This window comes from Papilio polytes, unplaced genomic scaffold (assembly GCF_000836215.1).
Source record: "Papilio polytes unplaced genomic scaffold, Ppol_1.0 DF823691.1, whole genome shotgun sequence".
Lineage (NCBI taxonomy): Eukaryota > Metazoa > Arthropoda > Insecta > Lepidoptera > Papilionidae > Papilio > Papilio polytes.
In genome coordinates, this window is record NW_013525513.1 from 2827988 (window position 1) to 2850875 (window position 22888).

The 22888-nt window shown below is 33.4% G+C and overlaps 6 protein-coding genes across 7 annotated transcripts in view; 3 read left to right on the forward strand and 3 right to left on the reverse strand.

Moving 5' to 3' along the window:
* Positions 1-2358, forward strand: part of LOC106104256 (semaphorin-5B) — a 43843-nt gene extending 41485 nt beyond the window's left edge. Inside the window, exons 19-20 of the mRNA XM_013284250.1 lie at positions 707-837; positions 1314-2358. Of these exons, the coding sequence (XP_013139704.1) occupies positions 707-837; positions 1314-1535 (353 nt within the window). The 3' untranslated portion in view covers positions 1536-2358. The remainder of the gene's footprint in view (positions 1-706; positions 838-1313) is intronic.
* Positions 2359-3327: 969 nt separating this feature from the next.
* Positions 3328-4870, reverse strand: LOC106104053 (UDP-glucuronosyltransferase 2B13-like). The gene is made up of 4 exons (XM_013283991.1): positions 4826-4870; positions 4566-4785; positions 4067-4295; positions 3328-3701 (listed from the first exon to the last, which is right to left on the reverse strand). The coding sequence occupies exons 1-4, from the start codon at positions 4868-4870 to the stop codon at positions 3443-3445; spliced, it is 753 nt and encodes a 250-aa protein (XP_013139445.1). The 3' UTR covers positions 3328-3442.
* Positions 4871-7146: 2276 nt separating this feature from the next.
* Positions 7147-12222, reverse strand: LOC106104122 (UDP-glucuronosyltransferase 2B15-like; the record flags this gene model as incomplete). The annotated part of the gene is made up of 8 exons (XM_013284074.1): positions 11675-12222; positions 11290-11377; positions 10790-10979; positions 10287-10484; positions 9498-9714; positions 8849-9068; positions 7937-8156; positions 7147-7390 (listed from the first exon to the last, which is right to left on the reverse strand). Coding segments are annotated over exons 1-8 (1581 nt in total), but the record flags the coding sequence as incomplete, so codon positions are not given.
* Positions 12223-13708: 1486 nt separating this feature from the next.
* LOC106104167 lies at positions 13709-15124 on the forward strand. The gene is made up of 4 exons (XM_013284119.1): positions 13709-13823; positions 14003-14065; positions 14472-14570; positions 14898-15124. The coding sequence occupies exons 1-4, from the start codon at positions 13751-13753 to the stop codon at positions 14999-15001; spliced, it is 339 nt and encodes a 112-aa protein (XP_013139573.1). The 5' UTR covers positions 13709-13750; the 3' UTR covers positions 15002-15124.
* A 3167-nt stretch (positions 15125-18291) lies between these two features.
* On the reverse strand, positions 18292-20277 carry LOC106104084. The gene has a single exon (XM_013284023.1). It carries the CDS (start codon positions 20110-20112, stop codon positions 18406-18408), a length of 1707 nt encoding a protein of 568 aa, XP_013139477.1. The 5' UTR covers positions 20113-20277; the 3' UTR covers positions 18292-18405.
* A 1079-nt stretch (positions 20278-21356) lies between these two features.
* The window catches only part of LOC106104215 (mitochondrial pyruvate carrier 2-like), a 3771-nt gene continuing 2239 nt past the window's right edge, over positions 21357-22888 (forward strand). Inside the window, exons 1-3 of one of the 2 annotated variants that reach the window (XM_013284183.1) lie at positions 21365-21587; positions 21661-21701; positions 22336-22761. In XM_013284183.1, the coding sequence (XP_013139637.1) occupies positions 21503-21587; positions 21661-21701; positions 22336-22560 (351 nt within the window). In that variant the 5' untranslated portion in view covers positions 21365-21502 and the 3' untranslated portion in view covers positions 22561-22761. Of the gene's footprint in view, positions 21588-21660; positions 21702-22335; positions 22762-22888 lie in introns of those variants that run through there. The other variant, XM_013284184.1, reaches the window with a different exon arrangement.

Here is a 22888-nt window from a genome sequence, read left to right on the forward strand (position 1 = left end):
ACATGGTTAAGGCACTACTTGACCACATTTTTTTAATAAACACAAACATCTACCCTAAGTAAGGGTAGGCCATAGTCAACCACGCTGGCCCATCGCGGGTTAGTTGACTCTACACCTATCTTTGAATTACTTCACCGATATGTGCAGATATCACGATGTTTTCCTTTACCGTAAGAACGTCGGGTAAATTATGTACATATGAAAATTCGAAAAATCGAAAATCACATTGGTATATGGCGGGATTCGAACCCAAGACCTCTGTAGATTACAAGTCAAGTGTTCAAACCACTGAGCCACCGACGCTCAACACAAACGTAATTATTAAAAAAAAAACTAGTTATCGCCTGTGACTCCGTCCGCATGAAATTTAAAAAAAAACACAAATGAGTAGCGGTAGTCTGGAATAACAACACATAATAGCCTTCCTATGTATTCTTCTAGAATATCCTCTACATCTATGCCATTCACCAAGCCATTCAGCCATTCAGCAATTTAGGCTACAAACATCCATCCTTACTTTCGTATTTATAATCTTATAAGTTTAGTAATATAATCAAATTTCAAAATAATCTTATCTATCAATTTTAAAAAAACATTGCACTTTTAGACACTGTCGCCAGTTACAATTTATACTATGCCAGTTGCATAAAAACCAGTGTTTAACTGTCCTACTGTATCCAAGTTCAAGCATTATATTTGACCGCAGGTTGCCTCGTGTGCCTGGCGGGGGTGGTATTCTGGCAGCGGCGGGGTGCGGGGCGCGCGCGAGTGCCCTCCAGCCCGCACTACATCACCGCCAAGCAGAACAGCTACGTCACCGTACCTCTTAAGGAAGTTGTAAGTATATGAGTTTATTTTAATTATAGGGTTGCCAGACAGTTAACGATTTCATTTTGTGCCAGATATATTGAAATTGTTTTAGAAAAAGAACTGTTTTTTACAGTTACAAGTACAGTTACAACAAGAACTGTTACTTATAATTTTATGTCGTATATATTTTAATAGAATTATTTGTACTTGCTAGTGAAAGTGTTAAAGCGTGTGCTTTGACTAAAGTATCGCACAACTGTTGTTCGATTGTCGATTGTTGTACAGCCAATTCAACTTGTTAGTTGCACGACTAAAAATAGAGTAAAGCACCTCCATATAAACTCATAGGGATCAAAGCGACACTAAACACTTGTGCGATAGTTTGTTCAAAGTTGTGCGCGCTCCTAACCTGCAGTACTTTTATCAGTAAAAAAAGAGGGAATAGTTCAGTTATTGTATATTTTGTATTTCTATAAATGTTAATATACTTAACCTTTCCACAGCCGCGTAAAGCTAAACGCCAACCATCGTTCAGTGGTATGAGTGGGCCTAGCGTGCTACTCTCAAAGAGTAATAACATTCCCGCCAATAACCATAATACGGGGCTGGCAACACCCAAACTGTACCCCAAGGCGATCGCTAATGAATACGACTCCGGTACATTAAGACGACATTCCAACCAGCCTAAGAATAACCTTGATATTGAAGAAGATAAGTTCTATTGAAAGGTCATTGGTTAAATGGTTAACCATTATTTGAAAATAAAACAATGGCTATCTTGGTGTGTAATCAAAGAGCTCATAGATTATAGATTGACCTGTTTCGATTAAATCGGACCCATATTCAAGAATGTTGACTTTATTTGGTGTTTGTGACTTTATGGACCTCTACGGACGTTAATTCTTTATTCCCAGTGTGACAGATGTCAATCTGACAGCTGTCAAAAGAATTTAATTAATTGACTATAATCTTTTTGTGTTAGTGTTAAAGTAAATTAAATATATTATAGCAAACCTAATTCGGACTTGAAGTTTAAGAAAATTAAGTGAACATCTAGTCGGTTTGCATTGATTGGAGTATATTTTATACAGTTTTGTGACGTCATAAGTATTGTAAGATGTGATTGGTCGCTAGATTAGGTTAGTTTTAATTCGTCCAGTGCCATCGTAACTAAGAATGTGTTTTTATACGTATTTTAATAAATATCTTATTTACATAATAAATAATATATACAAGAACAAATACATGTGCCATGTAAATAATAGATTTTTTCCCCAGTATATAGTATCATTTCAAGTGCAGTAAATAGAATTATATTTTCTAATAATTGTAGTAAAAATGAAATGTTTATGTTACGTTAAGATTGTTGAACATTTCAACATAAATATTGACTCATGTTGAGTCTGTGTGTGTGATTATTTTTATATGCTTTTTTAAAAATAGAATTCAATGTATATGTTGTATTTAACTTCTATATACATATAATCTATGTAAATACATAATGAAATTATATTTTGAAAAATATTCTTGACTAGCTGTTCCCGTGCGGCTTCACCCGCATGAAATTGTGAAAATTTTATTTTATCGTTTACATTTGACAAATTATCAATTGCAAATGTCAAAATGACATGACATGATGACAACCTAGCTTCTTTGTTGTTGGCAGCAACTTAGTCTCTTTCCCATATTGGGGTTTTTATCCAAAATATTTACCCCTTAAGTTTAATGGCGTTAAAATATAAAGTCTAATGCGTGGCGAAAGTGTTAGGACTTTTTATTAAAAAAAGAATTATTCAAAAATGTGCTATAATTGCTGACATCTTAGGCAACAAAGAAGTGTGTGTTTACGCTTTATTATAATAGTATAGATTAAGCTGGGCATAATCACTACAGATAATAAAAAAAACATACATTTTAACTAACAATCTACACTTATGTATTTTAATTTCATAGTTTTTTTATTCCACTAATGTGTTTATTTTCTTTCATGAAGTTACAATTAAAATTGTAATTTATGATTAATTTTTTTATTTGTGTTTAAATTAGTTTCTCTACTTCTTGATATGATATAATGTGCCTTATGGTGAAGAAATTAGAGTATGTTTTAAATATGTACTTTGAACATTGCCTCTCTGAAAATGCTAAAATTAGCGTGAGTTATGCTTTTAATTTGTTATTTTATGTAATGTTAGTGTCCTCAGAATTATTAAATGTAAAAAGTTTTAAATAAATAAAATACTGGATCCATATACATTTATTTTTAGTATGTTAGTATAAAATTTAATTCAATAGACTCATACTATTTTATTTTATAATCTTCAGAGAGGCAAAGTTAGAAAAATAACTCATTTTAGAGGCTTTCTCTTTAACTCACCGATTTTTAATGTTGTATGTTTTTATGTTCTTGTGATCTGTTTTATATTGTACGTAATTGCTTATGAAATTTCCTAAATATATTTTATTCTTAAAAATTGTTTATAATATATGTTGTTTTAAGGTAACGACGTAAATAAAGACTGCCAATTAGATTTTAGTTTATTTACCTTTTCAGAATACAACCTTAAAAAAATTAACATATTTCTGGTTTCTTTTCGAACAGAAGGAAAATATTTCTGGAGTGAAATTAACATTTTTACGAACTCTTAATCTTCTGTACTTTAGACTTATTGCATAAGTATTTTATCAAATATACAAACAAACAAACAAATCCAAAAATCATTATTATAAAGTCTAGATACATTTTCTGGTACCAGGACAGCAGAAGTGCAGTAGAGCGATAGTGAGACGCGCCGTTGGTCCGTACCACGTGCTCTATCCAATGTACCAATTCTTTACCAGGTGGTACACGATCGTGGTACACAAATGAAGTTTCTTTCATCGCCTCATTATATCTATAAAACGTGAATGAAAAAATTTAAATCTCAAACTACATTAAGGGCCTGGCCTATTAGCTGACAGAGGCTCAGATAGCTTAAAAATGACGTCACTGTCAGATAGAGTAACATAATCCGATATTCCCATCACATTTTACACGTTGGATTGTGATCAGACAATTTACGATTTGGTGGGACAGGCCCTTACTGATTTCAATTGTGTTTTAGCCATTCGCATCAAATTTAACTAGTCTAACTAAACTAGCACTAAGACGGAAGAATCCTGGCTCTGAAGTTGGTAACTTCATAAATAAATCTTTTGAAATTATACTCTATCTTATATAAAGTGAACTAAACGATGGATCCAAAGGTTCGAAACTCACGTATTATTGTTCAGCATTTCCTGAATAGCGTCTCTCAAGTCCTCAGCCAAGTTCATACTCAATGCAACCTTTTTAGCGATACCTCTTTGAACAGATTTTGCTACGTTAAAGTTCTGGTCATAGAAAACTGGAAGACCAACAAACGGTACAGAAAAATGTACCGCTTCTGTTACTGACAACATGCCGCCGTGTGTGATGAATAGAATGCAGTTAGGGTGTGCTGAAAATCAATTTATTAATGCAAATTAACTATATTAAATCTAAATCATATGAAAGAAAACCATAAAGAAGATTGGAATTATACATTTAACATTTTTAAACAATTCTTTTAAAGCTTATTATATATGATAAAATCCAAAAAATAGTCATGTGAACTTACAAACCTATAAGACTATTAGCGCCATCTATAGTTACAAAAATTAAAAATATTTTGTAACTGCATTTTGAAACAAAATATAATTGGAAGTGAAGTAACTATAAATTAGATAAACTCAATTACCGAGAATACTTTGTTGCGGTGCCCATTTCAAAATATGTACGTTTGCAGGTTTATTTGGCAACGATTCCTCGAACTTCCATACAACTGTCTGTTGCAAGTTTCCAAATAATTTGAGCAAATCTTTCAACATCCTTTCGGGGAAATCTTTACTCTTTAAATTCGATCCTAAACTAAAATATATAACTCCATGCTTTGCATTATCCATTATATTCTTCAGATCCTAAAACAAAAAAAAAATGGTAGTTCAAATCGATTATTACGAAATATTCTTGTATTAAATTCTCACCCAAAATAATTAAAATCATAATTTGACGCGAGTTCAAATATTTTTTTTTATTTAAATGAGGTACAACATACCTTAGCTAATGGTATAACGTCTATATGATATCCAGCGATAGGAATATAATTTCCGGGTAGTGACAACGCCTGACCGATAGATGGCACTGTATTACCCAAAACAAACGACGCGTTATACCTCAATACGTCATACGGAGGTAGTTTCCTGCCTCGTTTCTTTAAAATTGGACTAAAAATTTCCTCGTAAAGATCCTTCTCTATATTTTCATAAAATCTATCAAAAAAAATTAGACAATTTTTTCTTTAAGTTGTTACTATACAGTTTTTCTTTAGTAAAATTTGCAAATTTTAAAAAGTATGCTATACTTACAATAAATGTTGCAGCCTGTTTATTACACGAAACCATAACGAATAAACCCGTTGCAAGAAATCAAACGGTGGCACATCACTAGTTTCAATATTAGCCGTATACGCCGGATTAGAGAGTTCTCCGAGTAAACCAAGACTGACGGAATTTGTCTCGTAAGGAAACGACCAAATGTATGGACAATCAAATACTGCTGAAAATCTGAAATAAATCACATAGTACCCGTTGGTAGATTTTGGCACCTTTTAAGTCCAGCATCACGTGAATTTTGGAACGGTAAGCACTCACTGAAACGCCATTACTTGATGTTAGAACTTGTGCTAGATTTTTATTGGATTAGATTTCAAAACCACAAACTTTTTACATATTTAGACGCTAATAGTCGTAGGTAGTTTAAAATTAACAAATACCCGCAATAGATATCATTGAACATCCACTCAGCGACAACAATATCAAATTTCTCTAAAGGATCGTTGAGTAAGCGCTGCACTGCGTCGTTTTTTAGCGTGTTCTTTGTTATGTTTAACGCTAATTTGAAATGTCGGTCTTGATCCATTTCGACTTTGTGCAACATAAGTGCTGTTATGTTTAATGAAGGACCTGAAAAATGTGTATTATTTGACGTAACGCTGTGTGCTGTACTGTGTGGTAAAGTGCGGTAAACAACTATTACGCTAGAGGCTAGCCACCGAGGGTTTAAGTGGGTCAAACCCCACATAACCCTGTCCCCCGAAAAGGCAGGGTGTCTTTTGAATATATCCTGCCCGATACAAAAAAAGGCTAACATACACAGCCTGCTTTGAAACGTTCATAATGCCACACACATAGGCCACAGTTTGTGTGCTAAAACAGACACCTGTAATTTGAAGCTAGTGTAAGGAATCAAATTGATAAATATAAAATGCTTACCGCTAATGGCGTTTACAGTGTCTCCGGTGCTGATCAGTCGAAGATTGGAATCAGAACTATCGTACGGGAACGGTGTTATATATGTCACCTGTATAATATAACAATGACATAAACAACAATAATAATATATGTAATCACTTCACTCTGTTCAACAAATAAAAAAACATACATACGAATTAAGTTTCTCCTTCTTTTGGAGGTGGGTTATTATTATTGCATAATTTACTCTTTACTTTACTCTGTTTACATAATTTCGAAGTTGAATTGAAACGAGATATAGTTTACAGTTAAAAACTACAAACTTACTTCTTATATTATAAATGCGAAAGTTTAGATAGATGTTTTGAAAGGTATACTTAGATGGCTCAACGGATCTCGCTGTTTGGTATAAAACATAGTCTGGAAAACCACATATTCTTCTCGTAAGTTTAAATACCGAGCGTACGGTGTGGCGGTCGACAGATATTTATAAAATTCATACCTCATGTCCAGCTTTTAATAGATTTCTGACAAAACCATCTCCCAGATTTCTATGACTTCCCGCTGGCATAGGGAATACAATTAAAACTTTATATGCGTGTATACACGAAAATATCAAACATGCCCATATTGCAAACGTTTGTTGTAAACACATTTTGAATAATAAATATTATGCAGTAAGTATTCTTCGCTAAATAATTCTTTGATATCAGGATGATTACGCGACGTATCTTGAAGTTTATAGCTTGTTATAAGATAAAAAATAGATATAACTAAATGCTATAAACAAATTTTTACAACATTACTTACGTATGGGAAATTATTTCGTAAATTTAAACCAAGATTCAGACGCTGCAGCTATTTAGAAATCTGTTTTCTTAATGTATGTAAAAACAATATTAACACTTATGAATAAAACGGTAAAAAACATCGTAGGAATCAATAAAAAAGATATAGTTAATAATTGTTTTAAAAGATTTTATTATTATCAACAATGAAAAATATTATTTCAAACTATAATATCTTTTTCTTTTGCATTTTTCTTCCAGTATACATTTTTATCACATAAATCGTACCAAATAACACTGAAAGTACCAACACTAATAGATCTAAATACATTTTCTGGTACCAGGACAGCAGAAGTGCAGTAGAGCGGTAGTGAGGCGCGCCGTTGGTACGTACCACGTGTTCCACCCAATGTACCAATAACTTACCAGGTGGTACGGGACGGTGGTGATAAACAAATGACAGCTCTTTTATTTTCTCACGGTATCTGCACAAAAAAACATTTAAAACTGTTAAAAAAAGCAGCAACCAAAATTGCCCGGTTTCAAAATAAATCTCATTAAAGTTATTGCTTTTTATAGAAAAAAAAAGATAAATTTACACTTTTAGTACTTTTATCATTCATTACTAGCTGTGGTTTGCGATTTCGTCCGTGTGATAAAAAAAAATAACAAAAACAGCTTATGTAAGTGATAACGTATCGTTTAATTAGTAAAAGATTTTTTGAAATCGGCTAAATAATTTTTGAGTTTTGCAATACATTCAAAAACACAAAATTTTCCTCTTTATAATATTAGTATAGATTATACTTATTACCCCTAAGTTTATTATAATTTACTAGCTTTCGCCCGAGACCCCGTTTGCGTGGTATTAAAAAAAACAAGTATCCTATGTGTTCTTCCAGACTATCCTCTACATCTGCGCCAAATTTCATTAAGATCCGTTCAGTAGTTTGGGCTACAAACACTAACATCCATCCATCCATCTAAACTTTCACATTTATAACATTAAGTATAAAAGTATGATAACTTACTTAGGATTTCCAAGCATTTCCTGTATCGCATTCTTCAGATCAATATGACAATTCTCTGATAACATGACTTTGAGACTTATCCCTCGTCTAACAGCTTGGTCTACGTTGAAGTTTTGATCAAAGAAGACGGGTATCCCGATAGATGGCACTGAGAAATGAACTGCCTCAGTCGTCGAGAGTAGACCGCCGTGTGTGATGAAGAGAACACAATTAGGATGTGCTGGGAACAAGTGAAAATTACTTTTAAATTTACCCAAAAACAGCCGATGTCACTCTTTAACTTGGTACAGAGAAGATTTTTTTTTATAACAAAAGGTGGCAAACGAGCAAGCGGCCACCTGATTCCGCTAAAATGGCCGCTGCCCATAGACATCCACAATGGCAAAGGCGTTCCCTTATCCGACAGAGGAGTAGATGCACATAAAAAGGATATTTCCCCTTCCTATGCATATCCTCCTCCGTCAAATCCACTTTCCCTTCCCATCCTCTCCTTATAAGAAAAGGGCGGTAAAGCGAAAGGGACTTAAAATAGGCCTCCGGCACCACACTCATCAGACGAAACACGTAATTGCTTCCACTTCACGCCTGTCTTCTGTGTGGTCGTGGTATTACACCGGGCGTGCCGGCCCGTTCGTGATCAGAACGTTGTAGTTAGTAGGGAAGAGACATCATATAATCGTCTGGAAACCGTAAGAGCGTGCGCAAAGTTAGACTAAACTATCGCACAACTGTTACGCGATTGTCGATTGTTTTTAGGCCAATGCAACTGTTTCGTTGCACAACTAAAAATCGCGTAATGTTACCTCCATTTAAGCTCATAGAAATCAAACCGAAACTAAAACTAAACTAAACAATGTACATTAACACATATTTAACAATATAAGTAAAGATACTATATTTTGTAAAACTAACCCAAAATACTTGTTTGCGGTGCCCACTGTAATATGTGTACATTTTTGGGTAACTTCGGCAATGCCTCTTCAAACTTCCATATTACAGTCTGTTTTAATTCACCAAACATTTTCAATAAATTCTTTTTATAATGTTCGGGTAAGTCCTTGCTCTTTAAATTTGATCCCAAACTAAAATATATAACTCCATACTTCGCGTTGTCCATTATTTGTTGCAAGTCCTAAAAACAAAAAAAAAATCTGATAAAACTCTAACTTATGCTTCAGTAGAAATAAATCTTACAAAAAATACTTACTTAAACCAAGAACATCTCTAATGCAAGCTACACACGTTCTAATTTACAGGACAGTTTTGACTATTTCCTATCATGTGTCAATCATACAAAACTAAATGTGTCACTTACAAAAAGCTTAACAAATAACTCAAAATAAACATTTCAAACTTAAACTTTTTACAAGTCAAAACTAAACTATCGCAAGAACGAGCGCATAACGTGCGATAGTCGATTGTTTCGCAGCCAAACTGTTTAGTTGCATAACTACCAATCGAGTAATGTGCGCACCTCCATAAGATCTCATAGGAATCAAAGCAAGACTAAACAATTGTGCGATAGTCTAGTCATAAGTGTGCGAATATTCTAAGTCTATACCTCAGGCAAAGGTTTAACGTCGTCAATATGGTAGCCAGCGATGGGCACATAGTTCTGGGGCAATCGCACCGCCTGCCCGAGGGACACATGTGAGTTCCCGAGGATCATTGCTGCGGAATATTTGAACTCGTTGTATGGCTGTAGTTGTCTTCCACGCTTCTCAACTATCGACTTGAAGATACTCTCGTATGCGTCGGTCTCGATCTTTTGGTAGAACCTGAAAGGATATTAAACTGTCGACTTGATTTACAAATGGACGTGGCAAAATACCCTCGTAAAATTATTTAATCTTTGATGATGTGTATCCGTGAGACTCCATTAGATAATAACATGTTTTATGATGATTTTGCAGTAGAAATCTTTAAAATGTTATTGTACCCTACATTATCATACATCGTCTGTCATCACTCCGTTGGCCATGTCACCTTTCACGCAATCTAACCATCTCTTTCTAAGTCTCTCTCAGTGCCGGATTAAGCCAGCGCGGGGCCTGTAGCAAGTTCTGTCAAGGGGCCCTTGGTTTGCTTCAGGTTCTCTAGTTTATGGTTTTAAATTAAACTAATTAACTGAAAACTGGAAGGAATATAGCCTTAGCTCTTCGCGTTTAAGGCATGCAAGATATTTATGCTCCTATTTATATTAATATTTTTTGTTACTGTTAGCCAGGCGTTGACGCGCGGGGCCCCCAAATTCGCGTTTGCATTTGCTACTCTTGCTATATGGATAATCCGGCACTGCCTCTACCAGTGCATCCTACATTTCAAGTTTAAAACATCATTGTTTACTTACAGAAAATACTTCACCCTGTGCATTATTTGAAACCATAGCGCGAACACACGTTGGCCAAAGGTGAAAGGTGGGATGTCACTGAACTGTATATTGGCGGAGTACGCAGGGTTGCTTGCCTCGTCTATCAGACTGAGGCCCACGAAGTTAGGCTCGTAAGGGAACGACCAAATCAAAGGGCAGTTGAACACAGCTGCGATACTGAAAGAAAGAAGAAACTTTGACTCGTATTCCTGTAGGTAAAGAAAAGAATTTAACTGTGTACTTAAGTAAGGGTAAAGTAAAGTAAGTAAAGGTCCTTACCTTTTAATTAATTACAAACAAAAACTGATATTGGAAATAATTTTGGTAAAAACTAAGAAGTTAATCCTAAACGAAATATTTACACTTTGAAGGATTTCTAGAGGCAACTTCTTGAAATGTAAATATAACCTTATCAATAAATAAAATATTATTTTGATGAACTCCGATTTAATTATAGGGTTGCCATAATAATTCTTAAGTACCCGCTGTATATCTCGTTGAACATCCACTCAGCGATCACGACATCAAAGCGTTCAGACGCGTCATTGAGTAGAGCCTGTACTGCTGCGTTTTCAAACGTCTTCTTTGTCACGTTCACTGTCATGTGGAAGAGTAGATCTTGATCCATTTCAACTTCATGCTTCATCAGAGCTTGTACGTTTAATGCTTGAGCTATAAACAAAGGGAAAATCTAACTTAAATAAAATGGTATAAATGTTGGTCGCGACTTCGTACGCGTGATATAATAATAAAAATATAGCCTATGTTATTCATTGATATCGTAGCTTTTTAATAGTGAAAGAATTTTTGAAATCGGTCCAGTAGTTTTTGAGTTATTTCAATGCATACCGATGTCGATTGTCGTTTGTTTCGCAGCCCATTCAACTTTAGTCGTTTAGTCAAATTGTGTGCGCGGTCTATATTTTTGCACGAGTTTCGACAAATGGAAATAGACAGTAAATAATAATTTTAAACTACCCACCATTCACAGCGTGGACGTTGTCCGCAACGCTTATCTGTCTAAGATTAGGGTTCGGATTCGTCTTAGGAAACGGCGTTATGTATGTGACCTAAAATAAATTTTTAAAAAAGATTTATTACCATTATTAACTAGAATTAAAATAGACAATTTTCCCACAGTTACAATGAAGGTAATAAAAAGAATTTCATAAAATGCTGGTTTTCACCCGCAACTCTATCCGCGAGGAATTAAAAAAAATAAAAGTGAGTAGCCTATGTTGTCTTTCAGACTTTCCACTACACCTATAGCAAATTTCATCGAGATCCGTTCAGCAGTTTAGGCTACAAACTTTAAAAAATCCATCTAAACTTTCGCATTTATAATATTAGTGAGATATAACATATACCTCATGACCAGCATTTAGTAAATGCCTAACATATCCATCACCAAGATTACAATGACTTCCAGCAGGGAACGGGAATACCACTAAGATCTTGGACGCATCAGCACAAATTATCAAACACAAAACAACAAAGAGAACATTTTTTATTGGGAACACCATTTTGTTTAAAAAAACTTTTAAAAGTATTATCCAGAAAATTCTAATCATTTAAATTTATTATGGTCACCGTTTTTCTAAACTCATTTTTAGCTTAATTACAAAAATAAAAAAAAAGTGATGAAAACTACAAAACACTTATAAAATAGATTTAGTTTTCCAATAAGTTAATTTTACGATTTCTCTTTTAGTTAGTTTTAAACATAACTAACTACAGATTATTTCGTAATTCATTTAGCAACATGTCCGTACTCCGAAGCACATGACATCTCGACTAAACAACTAAGATCAAATCAAAATGACCCTGAACTGTCTCTAACGCGTTATCAATTCAACCACAGAGTTGTTTATGTAATTCACATGCTAATTATTTCCTACGGTAAGTAATTTAAATAAAAAGTTAATTCGACAATCACTGTTGAAAGATAAACAGATTACACGACACATATATGAAAAAGCTATATTAATAAATAACTTAGGGCCGTGACTCCGTCCGCGTGAAATTAAAAAAAAAAGCAAGCAGCCTATGTGTTCTTCCAGTCTTCTCTACATCTATGCCTAACTTTATCCAGATCCGTTTAGCAGTTTAGGCTACAAACTCTAACAAACATCTATCCATCTAAACTTTCATGTTTATAATATTAGTAAGATTATCATTAACAAAAATCTATGTGTCAGAGCCGAAAAAGGCAGACACGTGCCAGATTTGTCCAAGGTACCAAATAATTTTTTTGTTAAAAACTGGCATTTACGTTATTTGTTATGACCTATTAAAAAAAATGTTTGCGTACTTAATGTCATTTTTAACTCTATGGTAACATTATCTAACAGTTAACAAAGAAATACGTTAATTAAAGTACACAATAGCGAGAACGCTATTGTTGGAATTACAAACAGACGCACATGACATCCGATACTACCTTATTATTAAGATAAAATGTTATCTAGACTGTTCTTAAACGTCTATTATTTGAGATCTTTAAATTATTACGTTAATAATTGACGTCCAGAACATTTCATTTAAAATTATTATTACTAGAAACGCATAAACGGCTAACTCATCACGCTGTGTGTAAAGCATAAAGATATGTCAGAATCCATGAAATAAAATCCCAAGTGGACGCTTACAGCGATTAGCAGCATGATTGCAAACAATAACAATCTTCGCAACGGAATGTCTATTTAATGAGTACAAAGTACTATGACCGTCTGGGGACACAAACTTCCCCAATCCTTTGTTGTAATCATCATATATCATATCTTATTAATCTTATTATCTTACTAATATTATAAATGCGAAAGTTTAGATGGATGGATGTTTGTTAGAGTTTGTAGCCTAAACGGCTGAACGGACCTCGATGAAATTTGTCATAGACGTAGAGGATAGTGGTGAAGAACACATAGGCTACTTTTTATCCCGGGAATAGTTATGGTTCCCATGGGATTAATTAAATTAGTTTTTTAATGTTTACTCGATCATTCTGCAACGGTTCAACATATCTTATTGAAATTTGGCACAGATATAAAACAAAGTCTGGAGTACACATGGGATAAAGTTCATCCCCGAGAAATGTCGGATTCTTCGAATACGAGGATACGGAGCTTTTTGTTATTTATGTAGGTCGTATGTTTTGTAATACCACGCGGACGAAGTCACGGGCAAGCTAGTATTTTATATTATAACTTGCATTCTTTTAATACCGGTGGCAATACTTTCTAATAAAACGTCCATTAATAATTATATGAGTGGGCATTATCAATAGGATTTAATATATCAGCAATATTGTCCAGTTCAAATTAATTAACTTCCTATCTCAAGTGGGCTAATAAATTCGATATACAACTTAATATCCAACTTCAGTTTTCGTTATAAAAGAATCGAGGATACTGTAGTTTTATCATTCGAAAATAGGATTATTAAATATGAAGTCTGTAGTAATTTTTTGCATTTTCCTGGCTGGATGCAAAGCTTGGATAGATAAACCACAAATATTCGGTAAGTATTGTTTTTAGGTTAGGTTAGTTACTTTTTTTAATAATCCTTAAAAGTTACGACAAAAAATAATGTTGTATTTGAATTTAGAGCTACAAAAAACATGAAAAAATAGTGATTTTATTTTTAATTCTATCATGTTTTTTCTTATAATTTTAAATGAAATGACTATTTTTTTTTAGGATCACAAAGGTGCGTTAACATGTGGGATGAAGGCTGCATCAACGGACAATTGCCCGGATCTGGTAATTATTAAAAATAATCCATCAAAATCACTTTTAAATCAAATACATTGTGTATGTTCCCACACATCACCTTTAATATCTTTGAAATAGGATAGAAACAGATGTCAAGATGTTTTTTGGACATCTGTGGAAAACCACGGCTTGTATGAAAGTCGTACTGTGACTTCGTGCAACCTGTCAGGGACTTTTAATAATTGACTAGCTTTCGCCCGCGACTCCGTCCGCGTGGAGTTAAAAGAATAAATAGCCTATGTGTTCTTCCAGACTATCCTCTACGTCTACGTCTATGCCAAATTTCATCGACATCCGTTCAGCCGTTTAGGCTACAAACTCTGACAAACATCCATCCATCTAAACTTTCGCATTTATAATATTAGTAAGGTTAATATTTTATTTATTTACGCAGGTGGCGACGATGACTATTTAAATGGTGGATTCAATCCAGGAAAACGCTGCATCAATATGTGGGACGAAGGATGTATTAATGGACCCCTAGGAGGTTCTGGTAAGGGTTGCAAATATTTTACATAGATTTCCGTCCTCAAACTTAAATAACTTTAATAGTTATTTAATCACTCAGTGTGGGTAGTTTTCATGCTTAGCTTGTTGCAGTAAGCTGTCTAAATATTATTAATACGAAACTGAAAATATAAAGAGGAAATAATTCTATTTATTTGTCTCAACATGACTCAAAAACAAGCGGGCCTATTCAAAAATCCTTAACCCTTAGAAAGCTACGTTATCGCTGATTAAAATAGGAGAAATTTTTACGTGGACAGTCGCGAGCAACAACTAGTGTTTAATAAAATTAGCTTGTTCTTGTATTTTACAGGCAGCGACGACGACTATCTAAACGGTGGATTTACCCCCGGCAAGAGATCTCTGTACGAACGCCTTCAAAAACTGCGTAAATTCCAAAAACATCGAAATGCTTGAATCTTATCGCTTTTATTTCAAATATTTATTTAAATCGCTATTTCTAATGTACAACCTAGTCTCATCATCGCAGTTTTGTGTCTTGTTATTTATGTTCAATAAATAAATTATTTTCTCTTCAAAGATGTTTTATTTTATCTGCCAATAAACTAAAATCGATTCACCATTTAAAAAACTTTAGACTTTAAGATCGGGTGCACACCTTTGACTGAACTATCGCACTACTGTTGTGCGATTGTCGCTTGTTTTCAATCTCGTTCAACTGTTTAGTTGCACAACTAAAAATCGAGTAGTGCACACCGCCATGTAAGCTCATAAGAATCAAAGGTGTGCGCGTTCTAAAAATGCATTCTAATCTAACAAAAGAAAAACGTGTCTGTGTTTGGTTTTGGCTCTTTTTAAATTCAATAATTTTCCTAGATTTGTTCTTCTGGCTAGAACTGCCTAGACATTGTCGTGAATAGACTTTTCATCTGCATTATACAATAATTATTTAGAACACGGTCAAGCGAATTGGCTTTGCTTCAAATAGCCAAGGTCAGTGACATCTAGTGACAATTGTATAACCAGAAAACGAAAACCTCTAAATATAAGACTCAGGGCATAAAATAAAACCAGACATAACTATCAAACTTTATTAGTATGACATAAAACCGTGCCTTATGCATCTAGTTTAAAAAAATAACATATAAAAATAGACAATATCGTTTAAATTTTGCAATAAAATTGCAATTTACAATTGCTTATTAATCTAATGATAGATTTTTTTCCAAACATTACTAAAAAATTCACAGGCTTATAAACATCTAGGGATTTAGCCACGGAAATATGAACTTATATTTATTAAAAAGGTTAAAATCCAGCATTTACATTTCCATGACTTCAATCACTAAATCTATTCATACACTTATAACTGGACATTAACAAACTTTCAGGCTTAATTGCTTGGCAAGTTATAATTAAGTTACATTTATATGGTCAAGTTAAAACAGTCTGATAAGTGAAGAAAAGATTAGTATACCCATAAGTTAAAGTTTGTTGACATTTTGTTTACAATTTACCACATCTTTTACATTTAAATTTCAACCTTTCCACAAAAATGTGCAACATTTTTGTGATAAATATGTGAAACTTGTAATTTCATTAGGTTTTAAATTTGAATAATTTTACAATATGATAGTCACAACAAATACAATTTTGTTAATACACAGTACTGATTTGTGTTTGGGCTTTTTACAGGATAGAACACTGAAAGAATATGCCTAAAAATACAATAAAAGTGTGTTTAAAATAAAAAAGATGTAGAGATTTGGTTTTAAAAGCAAAGCTAGAAAACAGCTAGGTAAAAGTTTAAACAACTAATGTTGAATGTTTTTTTTTAACGGTAATACCCATAACCAAGCATCAAATTAAATCTAATTTTATCTGGAAAAAAAAACAGACAAATTGATTACCTCCTTCTTTTGGGAAGTCGGTCAATTTTATGTTGAGTATTATCTTATATTGTAAAAGACAAGATGTATTGGCCATTCATGTTACTGTCTTTTCATCATTATGTTAGTAAGGACCATTAATTCGTATACAAAAAAAAAATTGATTGGCAATTAAGGTCAACTGATCACAGCAAGTAAATGCATATAAATAGTTAAATAAGGGACTTTGTCAAAATTGTCCGATAAGCACAAGATAGAATTACATAACAAAGAACACAACTTTACTCCACAGATATTGCAAAACATTTAGTTTAAATATATTTATGAATAATATCATTGTTTTCAAATATACATCATCAGAATTCAGTATCAAGTACTTATATGTAAGCAAAAATTATTCAATCTAACACAGTTAAAATGACTCATATTAATAAATAATGAAAACAAACACAGTATTTATGCTATTTCTTGACTTGACACCTACTCAAATTCACTTATTGTGTAATAAAGGAAAATTGTACATGTCAATATTCTATTTTTGTTTATATCATAAATGGCAACTACTATAGGCAAAATCACTGGGTAAATGTAAAATCCAATAATATTTATAAACTGAACTATAAATATGAAACAGTTGCTTCATGAAGTATATTTCTATGTCTGCTTAAATCTTTAAAATTTAGCCAGATATTGTTGCAGTTCTTTTTTATTGACAGAATGATGCAAGAGGAAAATTTATATATATAAAGTAGAGAAATACTCATAATCTTAGAGGTTTCTAAAGTGTTCTCATAAGTAAGCATTGACATGCGAAGCCAGGGTGGGTCATTAGTTTCATTAAATGGAGAACTTATAGACAATTTTGACAAAGTTTTAAACGGTGGGACATAAAGCATTGTACTTTTATTAGGAAATCTTATAAAATACAGGCAAAATAATCATACACAAATAAGCTAAAACATTATAAAGCATCATTAATCTAAGTGTAAACTGGGCACTGAAAACATCTATATTTGACCTGAAAAGTTACTTTTAAAACATGTAACTATTCCTTGTATGGATCGCTTTGTTTCTACTTTAACTTCTAATAAAAATTAATTTTATAAACACTTATAAAACTCATTAAAATATGCTCTTCAGATTTCAATTCCTAAATACTAGTTCATCAAGACTTATGTATTCTATATTCTATTAATTTATTGTCAACAGATATTCCATTTTAAATATTGTTTGTTTTCCATTTCTACTCTAAAGTTTTTTTATATCTATCACAGGTATGTACATATTGGTATACAGTAGAACCTCGATAAGTTAAAGTCCAAGGGAAACACAAAATATTTTAAGTTATAGAGGTTTTAAGTTATCAAGCGTCTATGTTATAGAGATTTTGGGCTCTGATGGGAAGGGAACATATTATTTTTAAATTATCGAAGTTCTACTGTATACATTTTTTTTACTAGAAAATTTAATTGACACATTTTAATCATCTTACTTATTTATATGTAAAACTAGAGATCTGATATAATAAGTACCTATTCAAAGGATTGTTTCGAGGGGCATGGCTTATTTGTATTAAGCGACATCCTGGAAGATATTAATAATTCATGATTAAAAAAATACAAACTAGACTAAACTAAGTAAAGAAATTAAGGCCACATTTTTATAGAATACTATAATTTGCCCGCTATCCGTCTTTGACAATTTAAAAAAAGTAAGTTGCCTATGTCTACATTCGGCCAGATCCGTTGAGCTATTTAGGTAGCAAACTACATCCATCCATTCATTCATGCATGTAAATTTTCGCATTATATTAGTAAGGTTCTTTTTTTTTTTAAAGAAACTATGAATCTTTCTTCTATAAAATTCCAAAAATGTCACAACACACATAGCCGGTAACCCCTCAATATGACATATCTAATAGAAATATTTATTTATGTATAAATAATGGTTAGTGACTAATGTCAACTAATCTTAATTAATTTGTCCATGCCAGTGTTCTTGGCTGAACTGTGGCATATCCATTGGCACTTTATTGTAAGCTACATTCATATTTGGAGCTGCGGCAGGTGCCTTTTGAGCATTAGCTTGCCTGAATTTCGTAGAATATTTATAGAAATCGGACATCTCAAATGGTTTAGTCTCCTCCCTGTATGGTATACATTTACCCTGTTCAATAACAGTCATGTTTTTCGGTGACTCTAAGGAGACCGCACCAGGGGACAAGACTGGTGGACTATGTGGAATCAAATGAGGACTCTGCATAGCTGAATGTCTACCTGATGCTATCATTACTTCATAAGTCTGTGAATTACCAAGACTGGGTGTACGTTTCAAACTGGATGTCTTCTTTATAAGTGGCAATTCAGGTTTTGTTGGTGAATCTAGAGATGTCTCATACCATTGTTTCTCTTTTACTTTACCATCGGCTTGCGAGAGTGGAGAAAATTTGTTCATACTTACAGAATCAAAGTTACCTTGGGAATAGCCAGACATTTGGCTGACGGGACTCAAAGCGTCAGGATAATGTTTTCTATCTTCGAAACCGTAGTCATCTGTAGATACTTGCAATTGCATGTGAATCGGATTTCTTATAACATTACGTTCTCGTAATGGTAGAGAATTTGGCACGGTTGCCATTCGTTCGACAGGGTGCATTCTTTCTGGCTGTTCTTGCATATCATGTTGAGATCTGTGTTGATACACAGGAGCTGGTGGTCTGTATGCATCGGACATGTTTTCTAAATGTTGATTGTAGTCACTATGTGACGTAAGATGATATGTCTGCGTCCTTTGTAACGTGTTTCGGCGTACACCGTCGTTGCGTCTTTTAGATTGTATTTGCATTTGATGCTGGTATGCTAATGCACCTAAATGTTGACTTTGAGCCTTCAAGTGGGATGCATATTGGTACAGTAGTGGTGTATTGCGTACACCATTTTGCTGTGGGACCGGTTGAGGTGCAATTGTCCCATGGGTGTAGTGTGTGGTGATGTCTGGATGACTTGAACTGAAGTGTGTCTCTCGTAATCTTGTTGCATTATGACCTTCTACAGGATTATTGTAGTACATTCTGTTTGTATACTCAGTTGTCATAGTATGATGTCTGTAAACAGGGCCTTGCTGTAGCTCATTCTGAATGTTGTCAGTTGGACCTGACTCATGGCGTCCAGCTAGTGTAGGATATGTATGTGAAGTGTGTATTGAAAATGTCTCGGGATTTCGTTCTTGAGGTGGTGACGGAAAGAAATTTGAACAACTAGTTTCGGGACGACGCAATTGTCTAGGGTGCGAGCTTTTAGATATGCCGGATATTGACGGAGTAGATAACCTGTGACATACATTTTTACGAACATTTGGATCACACTCAAGTATACGATCTGCCGGACCAATTCTGATACGACGTGATGAAGTATCCGATCCATCTTGAACGTCTGTTCCGTCTGTGGACCTCTCTACACTTCGAACACTACCCAAACGTTCTCTTTGTGGCACTTCGGGACTTAGAGGCGCTTCCGGTGGCATAACACCAGTTAATTGAACTTCTTGAACACATAATTTGTACAATTCTTCATTTTTTGATAAGAGCATTTGTTCCAATTCTTTCTTTCGAGCTTGCAACTTCAAAAGTTTGTCCTGCTTATCAGAATGCAAATCGCTCCCCATTGTGCTGGTACCCATATTCACTACACTACACAACACATTAATAAAACTGAAAGGAGGAACTCAGTAAAGGAAAGTTTTACTTATAAGAATTAAAAGAAACATAAACAAAGAAAATTATAAGTTAAAACTTTATTGACACCTTACATGGTTCACGCCAAAGCAGATTATAAAATTCATGCTTTTTAATTCTATCTATTAAATGTTGCTCTGTATACATAGATACAAAATAGATAGGTCATCGCTTGGAAATGACAGCGTTGTTCCGTTTTGAGGTTGACGTTATAGGTAATTCGGATGTTATTCGCACTGATGACTTTAATTCGAATTTTCACCCTTACCAACCGCTACCATCAGCGCCTAAATGGTGAAAATGAAATAGACACAAAACACTACCGTTAATAGCCTACCGTTGATACACTGATCAATCAAGTGTTGCCAAATACCATAAAGTAGTTTTACTGTTTTACTGGAATAACAAAATCCTAATAAGACATAACTCTATTCACATATGTTTATTATTATTTAAATTTAATATCGGTGCAACCTGTATAGTGTAAACCTGTAAAGTGTTGAATTTATAAATTTACTCACAAAAATTAAGATTTAAATCCGAATGTCATGGATTGTAAACTAGTGATGTGCCAACTCGGGATAAACGTAACTCGATTTAACTCGAGTTGAACTCGAGTTACGTAACTCGAGTTAACTGGATGGACAAGTAAATGTTTTTTGGAATAGACATATTACATTTTTATCTGTTTCAATTCTTTATTTTTGATGTTATTTGTTTATAATGTATTGGGAGAGTTATACCTACTTAATAAAGAAACAAAAAAGTTATTGTTTGAAATGGAAATATTTTTCAAGAATTTTTGGCTTGAATTTAAATAAAACTAAAATTTACTGTCAATTAAACTGAAATTATATAGCAGTCTTTTTCTCAACGATTCTGTAGCGATTTGTATGAGAGAAATTAAAAAAAAATGAAATGTGGGGGGCCAACTTCACGTTAAAAATTTAAATTGCTTTTACGGAGGAACTCTCAAACGATTTTTTTCTCTCAAACCCTCTCTAACGATTTACATAAAATAAGTAAAAAAAAAAGAAAGTGAGGGGGCTAACTTCACAGAGGTCCAACTTCGCTCCACGTCGGTTCCATTCGGTTTTCGAACTCGAGTTAAAGAGAATTCAACTCGAGTCGACTCGAGTTGCGAACTCGAGTTGATCATCACTATTGTAAACTTATATTGTATTTGACATTGACGTGACATAATTAAAGACAGATTGTGCTAACAAGTGGCACTTCATATTTTTATTTTAATAACTTTTATTATATCGTAGTTATAAGGTTACTGATACCATTCCTGATATTAAAACATTAAAATTACAGCACTGTACTGTGACAATGTCGAAAATATATAGAGCATTGATATCAGCTACGGATAAATTTGTACCATCTAAACTACGTCCGCTATGGGAACATGAAGCTGGTAAGAATTTTTACTGTTATGTTGTTTATGTTAAATCTTAATTTCTATTTTTCAATTTGTTATTTTTTTGCAGGTCCTAAAACTATATTCTTTTGGGCCCCAGCATTTAAATGGGTAAGTATGGCAGTATTTTAGATATTTCAAGGTCAGCCTATATTTATTTAGACCTTGTCTAAGGGCAATGATAAGCTATCTACGTTGTTAGAACACATCGTTATAAAATGTATTACAAATTGAAACTGTTTTTTGTTTGTTACATTGTCAATTTTAATTTAGTAAAACAATTCGAAATGTACTTTACATTTACACTCATGGTCATTGTTGGTGATTTCATTATAGGGAAAATAAATTCTGCAATTTTTCTACAAATTGCACAGTCAATTTCATAAATTTATACACAATTATACAAAACTTTAGAAGCTTGTATAGACCTCAAAAAAGTATATGCATATATTCATTAATAGCATGACCTGGTAGTCTTGAGAGTACCAATTTAAAATCAAAGACAAGTTTCTAAAGTTTTTTAAGTGTATAGATATTTTTGCAGCCAGTTATCATAAGTTGAGCAAATGAAATGGCAATAATTTCATTGAAGTAAACAACTAATCGTAATAAAATAAAATAAAAATAAAACTTTGGAGTACAAATGGAAATTTATCATTTCCATTACATCAAAGCATGTGTTCAACAAGTTTCCATCGATCCAGGTGCAGTGGATAACTTCCTGACATCATATTCATCCTTCCAGGGCTTGGTGATAGCAGGTTTGGGTGATCTAACTCGACCTGTCGAGACATTGTCCATACCCCAGTCTGTGTCTCTAGCGGCGACAGGAATGATTTGGTCGCGTTATTCACTCGTTATAACACCGAAAAACTACAGCTTATTTGCAGTTAATGTATTTGTAGCGTTAACTAGTCTTTACCAAATTGGCAGAGCTTATAAACATCAATCTGCACAGAAAAAGGAATGAGTTGTTTTGAATTTATCGGGTAGTAGATAATTGGGAATAAAAAACTGTTTTTCGCTCACATAGAACATAGATGAAAATAAATATAGTTAATTTATGACTAGAAAATTATGCAACGACACAAGAAATGTTAGAATTTAATTATTGCACATTTCAAATATAGTAATGTTTAAAAAAAATCGTAAAATTTTATAATGGTGCTCTTTTCTTAGTGTTTTTTTATAGCTCATCTGTGATACATATTTAGGGTGAGTTGCACCATATCGCCGGTTACCGTTTAAGTTAAAATTATTTGTAACAGTAATATTTGGAATAACCTTAAAATTTACTA

Coding starts and splice junctions, on each gene's coding strand:
- LOC106104084 (XM_013284023.1), bottom strand. CDS start 20,112: ATGGGTACCAGCACAATGGGGAGCGATTTGCATTCTGATAAGCAGGAC.
- LOC106104167 (XM_013284119.1), top strand. CDS start 13,751: ATGAAGTCTGTAGTAATTTTTTGCATTTTCCTGGCTGGATGCAAAGCT. Junction 13,824..14,002: donor AGATAAACCACAAATATTCG/GTAAGTATTGTT, acceptor ATTTTTTTTTAG/GATCACAAAGGTGCGTTAAC. Junction 14,066..14,471: donor CGGACAATTGCCCGGATCTG/GTAATTATTAAA, acceptor TTATTTACGCAG/GTGGCGACGATGACTATTTA.
- LOC106104053 (XM_013283991.1), bottom strand. CDS start 4,870: ATGATTTTAATTATTTTGGGTGAGAATTTAATACAAGAATATTTC. Junction 4,296..4,565: donor ACCGCAACAAAGTATTCTCG/GTAATTGAGTTT, acceptor CATTAATAAATT/GATTTTCAGCACACCCTAAC. Junction 3,702..4,066: donor GAAATGCTGAACAATAATAC/GTGAGTTTCGAA, acceptor CACGTTTTATAG/ATATAATGAGGCGATGAAAG.